We start from the raw sequence: 13607 nt of genomic DNA, 5'->3' as shown, positions 1-13607 counted from the left end.
GCAAAATATAATTTTAATTAAAAATAAGGTAAAATTGAAATAAGTGATGATGTGAAAATAAGTATATTTTTTTTGTAAAACTATGGTAAATGTTTATTAATTAACGCTAAAATCTTTGACCTTCCAAATTTACGAGGATTTTCATCCACCGACTGCGACAGGAAACAGGAGTGAAGGTCGTTAAAGTTGATGTAGAGAAAGACACGACCAATCAAAATGGTGCGTTTCATGTACGGTGAGATAGAGGATCAATCGCCATCATCAGCACAGGTAGAACAAATACGTCATCGACTACCGATCGGCGTCGTGGTCTCCTCCTCCGCCGAAGAAGAATCCCGTGATGGGGCAGGAAGGCAAGACGCCGCCGGCGAGGGACCTCCCCGGTTCCGCCCGCTCCAGGCTTACCCGTCGCAGACAGATGCGCAAGACGTTCAACAACCTTAAGATCACCGTCCTCTGCGGCGTCGTCACCATTCTCGTCCTCCGCGGCACCGTAGGCATCGGCAGCCTCGTCGGCGCCGGCGGAGGCTCCGAGACCTCCGAAGACTCCGACAAGAAGGTTGTAGAGGACATCGACCGCATCCTCCGCGAGATCCGCTCGGACTCCGACCCGGACGAGGGCGACCAGATCCCGTTCGGATTTAACTCCACTGCCGCCGCGCTCAACTATACCTCTTCCGACGTCTTAGCCGCCGCTGCCAACTACACCCTCGGTTCCAAGATCTCCGACTGGGACGAGCAGCGGCGGCGGTGGCTTACCGAGAACCCGGGGTTCCCGAACCGGATCGCTACCGGCAAGCCGAGGATCTTACTTGTCACTGGATCCCCGCCCAACCCCTGCGACAACGCCATTGGTGACCATTACCTTTTGAAGGGCACCAAGAACAAGATCGATTATTGCCGCATCCATGGGATCGAGATCGTCTACAATATGGCACATCTTGACCAGGAGCTCGCAGGGTACTGGGCGAAGCTCCCGCTGATCCGCCGTCTGATGCTCTCGCACCCGGAGTTGGAGTGGATCTGGTGGATGGACAGCGACGCTCTCTTTACCGACATGGCCTTCGAGATTCCTCTCGACCGCTATGCTTCGCACAATCTCGTTATCCATGGCTATCCCGATCTCCTCTTTGAGAAAAATTCCTGGATTTCCCTCAACACCGGCAGCTTTCTGCTGCGCAATTGTCAGTGGAGTCTCGATTTGATTGATGCGTGGGCGCCGATGGGGCCAAAAGGCCCGATTCGAGATGAGGCCGGAAAGATACTGACTGCCAAACTGCAGGGTCGGCCGGCGTTCGAGGCCGACGATCAATCGGCGCTCATTTACTTACTGCTATCGCAGCAGAATCGGTGGGTAGACAAGGTTTACATCGAAAATTCCTACTACCTTCATGGATTCTGGACTGGATTGGTGGAGAAATTTGAGGAAATGATGGAGAAGTATCATCCCGGACTAGGGGACGAGAGGTGGCCATTCGTCACTCATTTTGTTGGCTGCAAGCCTTGTGGTAGCTACGGAGACTACCCTATGGAGAGATGCTTGAAAAGCATGGAGAGAGCTTTCAATTTTGCAGATAATCAAGTCCTCAGAATGTATGGGTTTTCTCATGGAAACCTGACCACCCACAAGATTAAGAGGACTAAGAAGCAGACAGAAAAGCCATTGGAATTCTTGAATCAGCTTAATCCTGAAGCCAAGATAGAAACCAAAGGGTGAGACAGGCCATATATGGGACTAATGAACTATTGTTCTACCAAATCTCAGGTCTGCTATGCTTTTTCTTGTTCCATATGATGTTGTAGCTTCTTGTAGCCAAAGTTTCAGCCTTAGATCAGAATTTTCTGCATCTTAAGGTAAATTGAACTATTAAAATTCGAGTTTATTTAGAATTTTTATCGGGGAAGGAAGGTTTCTTTTGTAATACCTCAAGATGTTTTATTTTACATCCTGTAATGATGATGAACATGTTTCAATGACAATTGTCCTCAAAAAATGATTTATAACTTAATACTTTGTAGCTGAATCTCTTTTGCTATATTTATCAACTAATGTTGTGTGATTTATTCATCAGAAGTATAAGAATTGGTTTTTCAATCTCTCAATGCCAAAGGGTGATTTGTCTGGACAACTTTGGTCTGCTGTGGAATCCTTTCTGTTATCTATTAGTCTTGTCTGATATAGAGCTGTGAGTGCTTCACCAAGACAATATTCCTGTCTATTCCTTTTTAGGCACACTATACGTTTTGTCCTTCCCACGATCTTATAAAACTGGACCATTTGTGTTCACTTTGGTCTTCAGCAGCTTCTAGTTCATGTACATTCTTATGATTATTTTTAATAGAGATTGCTAAATTTGCTTTTCAGTTTAATATGCAAACATTTTGACTGCATATCAAAGGAGAGATTTAATAAGACAATTATCTCGATATTTTCTTGCTGCATTGTCTTTGTACTTCAGCTTGTGAATCTTGAAGAAGGCGACAATGGTTCTTTGTGAAAAAATAGCTGTATGCATATATGTTTGGAAATGCCTCCTAATTTTATTGTGAAGCAGCATTTTATAGAAACTGAGTTAATATTGTTTTAGCAAATAAAGTCGACAAGCTTGTTTATCTCGTGAATGCATCTAATATTCTTAGTGTAAGAGATAATGGCACCAGATGATGTTCCATTTGTTGTGAATTCTGGCAAATTGCCCCAGAAACCTTGGTGCAAAGTTTTCCCCGAACTTCAACAATGGCGATCACACACCGTGCTCAGGTTCTTTCACTTTGAAAGCTGCATTTGATTCTGAGGTGTGTGATCTTCAGACTTTATATTTACTTATAATTTTTCTGATATTACATGCTTCACATCCTCTAATTCAATCTGTAGTTCATACCTGCAGTTCTCCCTTTTCCATTAAATGCCTGCATTCAGTGGAAAGGAGCTTCTCAAACCTTTAACTGGAAAATTTTCATAGTTCAAGTTGCTGGTGAAATACTGCTTGACAATTCCCCTAAAATGTCTGTCGACTTCATCGTCACTTACATTAACTGGATTTATATAATTTGTTAAGTTCCCAATCCTTAGCAATCTTTTATCACTCAGTTTCATGATTATTGTTCTTCATCTTGCAGTTTCACATGGAGAAAACCTGGCAGAAGTATCTACTTCGTGTGATCTATGTTGCATGCTCTGATTCTGAAATTGCAGTTCCCTATTAGGTACAGTTATCACCTGAATCATGATTTGATAAGTCATGGGGCATTGTTTATTTACTCTTCATCCTCATGGTGAACTCTATCATTAGTCTTCACCTATATGGTCTTTGTGAGCTTGGCAGCACTGTAATCTTATTGCAGAAAAAGATAACTCCTTCAGCTCTATAGTATGTTACTTTGTGGGTGATCGAACAAGAAGGGATTAAAAATATGGACTCAGCGTCGGCATCTTTTGCAAATTGGATTCAAACAATTCATCATCTTTTCCTTGAAAGAACTGCAACTTGACATCAGAACCCATGGGTCCAACAGCATGAATTCTATTGTTGGAGTAATTCAACATGTAACTTATTGTTGGAGCCATTGAGCAAGTCACTCAGCGCTATAGAGCATGAAGTCTGCATCAGTAGTTTATCGTCGGAGCACTTGCCGTGAACGAGGTAATCTTTTGTATGACCAATTTCTCATTTTGGAACCAAAACAAGAACTCACTCAGCATTTGTATCTTATTATGGGTGTAATCAAACCACTTGGGATCAAGCAACAACGAACCCAGCATGAGAAAGAACAAGAACTTGGCATAATGTGGCCAACTATTGAAGTAATCAAACAAGAAGTTGACAAAAAAAAAACCACTACATCATGACTGATTAAGCAAATAGCTCAGCCATCTATGTTGCATGAAATCGCTTATCGCGGAGCACTCGACCAAATTTGACACACGAATCAGGTAACCTGTTGTGCATCATCTTCTTTTTTGAAATGAGATTCTCTTGATGTTGTTCTATCAAGCTGCACCTTTGGCCTGGCTCGTGATGCCTAGTTGGTATAATTATTTAGCTCTAATTTCACAGAAATGATAGATTTTCCCGTGTTGAGTAATTACTAGTTTTGTTCTTTTGGAGTAGAGGTCGTTCCACTTTTAGAATTTCTAGGAGTGGTTCCACAACAGCTAAATAATAATGTTCCAGTTGGGCCCTTTTACCCAACATGATAGGCCGGGTCCGGTCAAACCGACATGGGCCTGCTGGAGCTTTTTAAATAAAATAATATAAAAAGAGAGCCTAAGAACAAGGGAGCAAGATAGAGACAGCTGACAATGTGAAGATCATGACGGAGGGGGATATTGTCTCGGCTTTGTCAAGATTTGATTTTTGTCTACTTCAATAAATTTATTTTACCGTAACCAATTTAATTATACGCCGGGGTGACGACCTCTACTCCAACACTTTTTAGATCAGCATCTAGAACTGGTACGGTTTCTCCTTATTCGATAGATTCTTCCGTTCCTAGGTCAATATTTGAAATCTTTATCGCTTGTGTTTGTTGATTTTCAATTGTCCATATATATGCCTTGTGGATGATCAGTTATACTGCATTACATTCCTCATCTTTATAAAAAAATTATAGATAAAGGATTGATTATGTCAGATTAATTGATCAAACACGTTGAAATTCAGAATATATAGAAATTTTTTTTCATGTAAATGAAATTTAATATTGAAGATAACACATATTTATCAAGTAAAATCAATACTACTAGAAACAAAGTAATTAATGAATATAAATCAAACTCTTGGTTTCAAATTCATAAAAAATTTGTGTACTTTCGTCCACTTGTTTTTAATTTATTTTATTTTTCCCTATTTAAACAGAATCTATATTTGTACGTTGGTGATCTAGAATTTAAGGTTGACTTGCTATTGATTAATTAAGAGGAGAATCTAAGCAAATGCATTGTGAATTTTCTAAGTGTTTTAAGAAGTTAATTCTTATTTTAAACTGACACGTAGACTTTTAACATTATTCTTTCTTTTCATATTTTAAACGTTTAGAAAAAATGATATTTTTATTTTTTAATTATAAATTAATTTATAAAAAAAGTATAGATTTATTATTATAGAGATGATTAAAAGATCGATTAAATTGAATTAATTGATAAATGATAGAATTTTAAATTCGATTCAATTATTTTTAAAAAAAATTTAAATATTGAATTTTTTAATTTATTCAATTTGATTTTGATTTTACATCCTACAAATAAATTATACAGATTAAATTGAAATATTATTGATTGATAACAAAATTTAATTAATTTAATAATTCATCAAACTAACTCTATATCTAAGACGATTTCTATATTATTAATAAATAAATTTAAAAATGGAATTATTTCCCTCCATCACATTCCTTATTTTTATAATATATTATGAAAGTGGTGGTCCAGATGAATTCTTGGAATCGATTAAATTAAAATAAAACAAATTATGGTTTTACACTGATCTACCAATATCAATCGACTGTTTATCAATCCATTGATGTTGTTTGATTTAATCAATTTTAAAATTAAAATGAAATAATCAAGATTTTATAAAAAAATCTGAATAAATCAAATCAAACTTTTAAATTTTATCCGTTTGATCGGTTAATTCAATTTAACTGATCTTTTGTTCATCTCTATTATGGATCTCTTTTCTTTGTGAGTTTTTATGTTTTTAATGGTGGTATTGATAGTTCTTATATTTATTATAATTTTCGATAGTTCTTATGTATAATTATTACTTAAAACATATAAAAATATATACCAAAAGTTAAGCTTACGTTTTAGATAAAATTAGTGAGGTTTAATATTGACTCTCATCATTGTGTATAAAAAAGGTTCATTAAGAGTCGCAAAAGACAATATTAGATTAATGATACAAAAGAGAATATGTTAAAAAATAATAATATCATCACCAAAATAGTCAAAAAGATTTCGTTTACCACATGAAGAAATTCTTCAAAAGAAATTTTACAATTTTGGTAAAAATAATCTTAAATATTAAAACAACAAGTGGTAGTTGGTTTAGAGTTTATGAGGGGACTTAAGATTTTCTATACGTAAGGGAGCATGGGTTCAAACCCCGCAGGGTTTAGGAGGGGACTCCATTTTGATTTTTTAAATTAAAATGATATCTCACATAAAATGATACAATTATCCATCTAAATTCTAAATTGATCAAGCATATTATAACAACTATAAAATTATAGTTATTACGATTGTGTAGCCGCTACAATTGATATAAAAATATAGAAAATAACTATTACCGTATCTATTACGACTAAGTTATCACACAATTATAACCGTTATAAAATCGTAATGATTACAATATATGAAAAATAATCTTAAACAAAGAGGATTAAAATTCTTCGGAATCTCCTAAAAACCTTTAAATGACTTTTTTTTTAACCTAAGACTAAGTCATTATGAGTTATAAGTTATACCAAGTGACAATTTCAATTTGATATATTGTACATCTCTAATTCAACTCGAGATAAAAATTATGATCTCTCAAAACTTATCTAGGATTCATACTTGTAACAACTATGAATTTATAACTGTTATAACTATGTAACAACTATGAAATTGTAACTGTTATAACTATATGACAACTCAATTGTAGTAGCTATGAAACTGTAGCTGCTATAACTATATAGCTAGTAGTTATGATTTTATAGTTGCTATAATCTGCTTCGATTTAAAATTTAGATGGAAAACATGGATAATAATAGAAATAGTACAATGAAGGATAATTAAGTAATTATACATGAAAAATAAGAAATAAGGTGTCCTTTTAATTAAATAATAAAGTGCTTATTTTACTATTTGATTAAAAAAAGAAATGCCCGTCCTATTTAATAAGTGTGCATGGGTTTGAACTCGTAGCCAGATAAGAGTGTCAAAATTTGATTTGATCCATCCATCCGACTCGATTCAATTCAAAAAACTCAAGTTAGGATTGAGACTTTTCAAGTTCGGGTTGAAGATTTTGGATTAATTTAAATTCGGATCGGATTTGGGTCGATCCGGGTTGATTGTAATTTAAGGTTTATGAGATTTTGTTAGGATTAAATTAAATTTTATTTTAAAAATTAAGATGTTTTATATAATATTAATATGATAATGGTAAAAATATGAAAATAAAAATGATGAATTATCAGGAAAAATATCAAAAAAAAATTTCTTTTGAATTAGGCAAGTTAGTTGGGTTTGGGCTCGGATTTAGGATTTAATTAGAGTTGATTTCAAATTTGAATCGGATTTGGATTAAAATTTTTTAATAATATTTTTATTATCGACCCATTCGAATTGACACTTCACCCTATAGTCAGCAAATATTTTAAGAAATTTCATTTTTAAATAATTTATTTCCTTTGTTATTTAATAAGTGCTCCATGGGTTCGAATATATAGCCAAGGAGAATTTAAGAAATTCCATTTTAAAACTATGCATCTTCGTTGTTATTTAATTTAGTAGAGCATACTTTACTAACAAATTGTCGCCGTATCTTTTAGGATATTCTTTATTTTTTATTGTTATTTTTTTATATTATTAATTTTTTTTTGTTTGGATTAGCTTGAATTTGTCTAGAAGAAAAGAGAAAAGAAATTCCGAAAAAAATTCAAATTGCTTCTCTAATTTTTTATTTTTTTTCATTATCCTCACGTATATTCAGTATATTAATTTATAAAAAAAGTTTTAGAATTACATTAATTGTATGAAAATATAAACTACAACTAAACTTTAATTAATTTAGAAACTAAATTTTGGAAAAAAATAAAAAACACTTAATAATCAAGTTGAACTTTTATAAGCTTAGGAAATATAAACACAATTTGTAACGATCCGGCCCGTCCGTCCATGGGAACTCTACTTATCTCGATCTCTATTTTTCTGTGGGTCATAGGCCGTCGACTATCGACCATGCCGTTACCTACTAGGACTTTCCACCCCTGCCCAGTGGATTTTTACCTTCCCCATATTCGAACTCTAGACCTGCAGACTAAAGTACTAAAGTTCCTTGAATCTGGTAACCAAGTGAGAACATCAAAGAATAGTTTAACTAGGTCAAGATTATACCTCGGATGAGATGCCCTAGAATTCTTGCCCTAAAAACCGCTCCACTTGATTTTGTCCACTGTCAGCCAAAATCCAAATCCCAAGTTAGAAGCCATAAAATCCCTAATTTAGCTTTGATCAGTAGTGTTATGGGTGTTATAGCCCCCCATCTAGGATTAGGCCCACTCGGCCCATTCGGTGTTCAGCCCACTCGGTAGCCCAGAACCTCCCCCTTCAGTTCGGCCCGGCAGTCTCACTGCCATTCGGCTCGGCAGTCCTCACTGCCCTTCAATTCGGCTCGGCAGTCCTCACTGCCCTTCAGTTCGGCTCGGCAGTCCTCACTGCCATTCGGCTCGGCAGCCCTCACTGCCCTTCAATTCGGCTCGGCAGTCCTCACTGCCCTTCAGTTCGGCTCGGCAGTCCTCACTGCCATTCGGCTCGGCAGCCCTCACTGCCCTTCAGTTCGGCTCGGCAGTCCTCACTGCCCTTCAGTTCGGCCCGGCAGTCCTCACTGCCCTTCAGTTCGGCCCGGCAGTCCTCACTGCCCTTCAGTTCGGCTCGGCAGTCCTCACTGCCATTCGGCTCGGCAACCCTCACTGCCCTTCAGTTCGGCTCGGCAGTCCTCACTGCCCTTCAGTTCGGCCCGGCAGTCTTCACTGCCCTTCAGTTCGGCTCGGCAGTCCTCACTGCCCTTCAGTTCGGCCCGGCAGTCCTCACTGCCATTCGGCTCGGTAGCCCTCACTGCCCTTCAGTTCGGCTCGACAGTCCTCACTGCCCTTCAGTTCGGCCCGGCAGTCCTCACTGGTATTCAGTTCGGCTCGGCAGTCCTCACTGCCCTTCAGTTCGGCTCGGCAGTCCTCACTGCCATTCGGCTCGACAGCCCTCACTGCCCTTCAGTTCGGCTCGGTAGTCCTCACTGCCCTTCAGTTCGGCCCGACAGTCCTCACTGCCCTTCAGTTCGGCTCGGCAGTCCTCACTGCCCTTCAGTTCGGCCCGGCAGTCCTCACTGCCCTTCAGTTCGGCCCGGCAGTCCTCACTGCCATTCGGCTCGGCAGTCCTCACTGCCCTTCAATTCGGCTCGGCAGTCCTCACTGCCCTTCAGTTCGGCTCGGCAGTCCTCACTGCCATTCGGCTCGGCAGCCCTCACTGCCCTTCAGTTCGGCTCGGCAGTCCTCACTGCCCTTCAGTTCGGCTCGGCAGTCCTCACTGCCCTTCAGTTCGGCCCGGCAGTCCTCACTGCCATTCGGCTCGGCAGCCCTCACTGCCCTTCAGTTCGGCTCGGCAGTCCTCACTGCCCTTCAGTTCGGCCCGGCAGTCCTCACTGGCATTCAGTTCGGCTCGGCAGTCCTCACTGCCCTTCAGTTCGGCCCGGCAGTCCTCACTGCCATTCAGCTCGGCAGTCCTCACTGCCATTCGGCTCGGCAGTCCTCACTGCCCTTCAGTTCGGCCCGGCAGTCCTCACTGCCATTCGGCTCGGCAGTCCTCACTGCCCTTCAGTTCGGCCCGGCAGTCCTCACTGCCATTCGGCTCGGCAGTCCTCACTGCCCTTCAGTTCGGCAGCTCGGCTCTGCCAGTTTCAGTAAGCCCACTCGGCACTCAGGCTAGCTCCCACTTAGCCTACTCAGCCCATGTGACATCAGAAATGGTCTTCCCAAGACCATGTCTTATCATAAAAGCTCTCATGACAACTTGGATTTGACCCGTCATAATTGCTCTCTTTCTCTCTAATAGCCAACTTTGGCAAGCATTAATGGTGGATATGACTTGTCAACAAAGGTCTCCTCAAGGACCATGTCTTGTCAGCAAATGTCTTATCAAGGTCAATATCTTCTTAAGGACCATGCTTTGTCAGCAAACGTCCTATCAAGAGGAGAACTCTTCTCCGATCATGAAAAAGAGAAGCTCCGGAGGTATAAAAAAGGAGGAAGGAGGTTCCGGGCTCTCTCCGATGGCTCTCCTCTCTCTCTCTCTGAGACACTTCTTATAGTTTTGGGCTGAGCATTTCATTACAATTTTTCTATTTTACTGTACTTCTTCTTCCTCCTTGACTGGGCTGACTTGAGCGTCGGAGTGGCCGTCCGGGGTCTCCCCGGCGCTAGGATGACCTCTTTCTCCGGTGATGTTTCAGGGCCTCCAGGTAGCTGATCCTCTCTCCTTCCTCGGTGTGGAGGCCCTCTCCGGCGGTGACACCCCCCTCTCTTCTCCTGCATGCTGACTGGTCCGGCGACGCGTCCAGGAGCCGATCTCAACAGGAACAAGTAGCTTGGGGAAGGAGGGAGGTGGAAGAGAAAGCGGCGCACGGTGGCCGGGCGCGGGGAAGGAAGCTTCGGTCGCAATCGAGACGGGGTGGCGTCGGCAGAGGAGGGCGACGGCGTCGGCAGATGTGGGCGACGGTGGAGGAAGAGAGCTTGGGGCGTCGGCGGCAAGAGGTGTGGCGGTGGCAAGGCAGCAGAGGGGCGACAGTCGTCGTCTTCTCTGGGCGGCGAAGGGGCGGCGACACTGCAGCGTCGTTGGTGGCGTCGAGCTTTTTGCAGAGGGTGATCGGGATCCGGCGGCTTCGGCGGATGAGGAAGAAGATGAGAAGGAGACGAGGGAAAGGGTGGCGGCGTCGTAGGGTGCGGCTCGGGAAGATCGACAACTTAAAATCTAGAATTTATTATACCGATTGAACCAGTTACTGTAGCAAATCAGGTTCAACTTTGGTTCGCTTGGTTCACTAACCAAACGATCTCCGATTTGACTCAAACTAACTTTGTTGGATTCGTCTTCGAAAGACGAATCTTTTCATCCATTTTATTTTATCAAAATCTCTTCCAGAACAAACCAAACCAACTTGGTTCAGTTTGGTTCAATCTTGGTTTGTTTGATTCACTAACCAAACGATCTCTAATTCGACCCAATTTGATTTCATTGAATTCGTCTTTGCAAGACGAATCTGTATCTTATATTTAATAATCTAATAGATTTCTATTTTTTATGATTTACGAGTTTAATCCAATTGTCTTATTAAGTAAATTAGGGTTTAATTAGTTAACCCTAATCTAATTTATTTTTAATCTAATTAACCTTTCTAATCCTTCCTTAAACCCATGATATTAAATTTAATTTAATTTATAAATTTTCTTCAGATTTTCGGTATTTTACTCAATTAATACTCCTACTAATCATTTCAACAAAAAATAGAATTTGTCACTCCAACGGTTTCATACGATTGAACTTTTGATCATATGTGAGGAATACTCTTATTAATCATGCTTTATACTCTATTTTCCAAATTGAGTATTTTTTACATGCTTTATTCATGATCATATGTATGGAATATTTTTATAAAAATACTTTATATTAAATATCTTGAATGTTGAAAAAAATATACATATGAATTTGATAATTAAATAAATTATTTTTTTTGACAAATCAAACTGATCAAATCGGTTTGATCGAACTGAGTTAATTAACTGAACTAATCGAATCGATTAAATCAAATAGAACAAACTTATCGATTCGATTGAACTGACTTTTTTGAACATAAGAGTTGATTACACTAAATTAATTGACCGAATTAGAAGTTGATTACACCAAATTAATTGACCGAACTGATTAAATCAAATAGAACAAATTGAATTTTTTTAACAAACCGGACTAACCAAATTTTGTCATAAAAATCAAATAAATTAAACTAATAAAAAATTAATTATTTTGATCAATTATTAAATTAATTAATTTTTTAAACAGTCGATTGTTATTGAACAGTCATATAATAATGTTAAATAATAATAATAATAATAGATGATTTTGTTTACCTCATAAAGAAATTCTTCAAAAGAGATTTTAGAATTTTAATAAACATTTTTTTGAATTTCTGAAAATTCTTTTAAAAATAAAATGGTTGGTTTGCCCGAGTGGTTAAGGGGGAAGACTTAAGATCTTCTGTACATAAGTACGCATGGGTTCGAACCCCATAGCCAACAGAATTTTTCATTTTAATATCATTTTGTTTTCGTATTACTTAACAATTATAAAATTTATTGTCTATTTTTATTTTATAAGGATTAATTATAAAAAATAATATACTTTGCAACTTTTAATGATCATCCAATTCCTTAGCAACTATAAAATTTATTGTCTATTTTTATTTTTTAAGGATTAATTATAAAAAATAATATACTTTGCAACTTTTAATAAACTTCGCACTACTTTCAAACATAATTAATTAATCGTCTATTTTTTTAAATAATTAATCAGATACTTTATTTTTTTCACATTGACATTCGGAATAGATAGAAATTTTTTTTTCAAGTAAATGAAATTTAATATTGAAGATAACACATATTTATCGAGTAAAATTTTTCTAAGTTTTTTTAGAAGTTAATTCTTATTTTAAACTGACACGTACAATTTTAACATTATTCTTTCTTTTCATATTTTAAACGTTTAGAAAAAAATGATATTTTTATTTTTTATTATAAATTAATTTATAAAAAAGTATAGATATATTATTATAGAGATGATTAAAACATCGATCAAACTGAATTAATTATCGATAGAATTTTAAATTTGATTTGATTATTTTTTTTTAAAAAAATAAATATTAATTTTTTAAAATTTATTTGATTTGATTTCAATTTTACAACCTACAAATAAATTACACAGATTAAATTAAAATATTATTGATCGATTGATAAAAAAAAATAATTAATTTATATAATTCATCGAATTAACTGTATATCTAAGACGATTTCTGTATTATTAATAAAATAAATTAAAAAATGGAGTTATCTTCCCTCCACATTCCTTATTTTTTATAATATATTATGAAAGTGGTGAGTTGATTATATCAAATTAATTCATCAAAACGATTAAATTAAAATAAAACAAATTATTTTTTACACTGATCCAACAATATCAATTGACTATTATAATACATAAATTGATTAATATTCAATTTAATCAATATTTAATTTTAAAATTGAGATTGAAGGGAATAAAATGAAATAATTGAGATTTTTTTTAAAATCTGAATAAACCGAATCAAACTTTCAAATTTTATCTGTTCAATCGGTTAAATTTAACCGATCTTTTGTTCATCCTTATTATCGATCTTTTTTTTTTTGTGAGTTTTTATGTTTTTAATGGTGGTATTGATAGTTCTTATATTTATTATAATTTTAGATAGTTCTTATGTATTAACTATTACTTAAAACATATAAAAATATATACCAAAATTTAGGCTTACGTTTTAGATAAAATTAGTGAGGTTTAATATTGACTCTATTGTGTATAAGAAAGGTTCAAAAAGAGTCGCAAAAGACAATATTAGATTAATGATACAAAAGAGAATATGTTAAAAAATAATAATATCATCACCAAAATAGCCAAAAAGATTTCGTTTACCACATAAAGAAATTCTTCAAAAGAAATTTTACAATTTTGGTAAAAATAATCTTAAATATTAAAACAACAAATGGCAGTTTGTTTTGAGTTTAGTGGGGGACTTAAGATTTTCTATACATAAGCGAGCATGAAT

General features: G+C 36.8%; 1 protein-coding gene and 1 non-coding gene across 2 annotated transcripts; both read left to right on the top strand.

The window, feature by feature from the left end:
- Positions 1-302: 302 nt before the first annotated feature.
- Positions 303-2009, top strand: LOC141834772 (putative glycosyltransferase 2). Its single transcript, XM_074722127.1, has one exon. It carries the CDS (start codon positions 341-343, stop codon positions 1715-1717), a length of 1377 nt encoding a protein of 458 aa, XP_074578228.1. The 5' UTR covers positions 303-340; the 3' UTR covers positions 1718-2009.
- Positions 2010-11968: 9959 nt separating this feature from the next.
- TRNAL-UAA (transfer RNA leucine (anticodon UAA)) lies at positions 11969-12051 on the top strand. The gene has a single exon. It is a non-coding gene; the product is annotated as a tRNA-Leu (tRNA).
- The last annotated feature ends 1556 nt before the right edge of the window (positions 12052-13607 follow it).

The sequence above is a fragment of the Curcuma longa genome, chromosome 9 (assembly GCF_044706935.1).
Source record: "Curcuma longa cultivar G26 ecotype Majalengka, Jawa Barat chromosome 9, ITB_CL_G26_1.1, whole genome shotgun sequence".
NCBI lineage: Eukaryota > Viridiplantae > Streptophyta > Magnoliopsida > Zingiberales > Zingiberaceae > Curcuma > Curcuma longa.
Note: the sequence above shows the minus strand (reverse complement) of the source record. Positions and strands in the feature narration are given on the sequence as shown.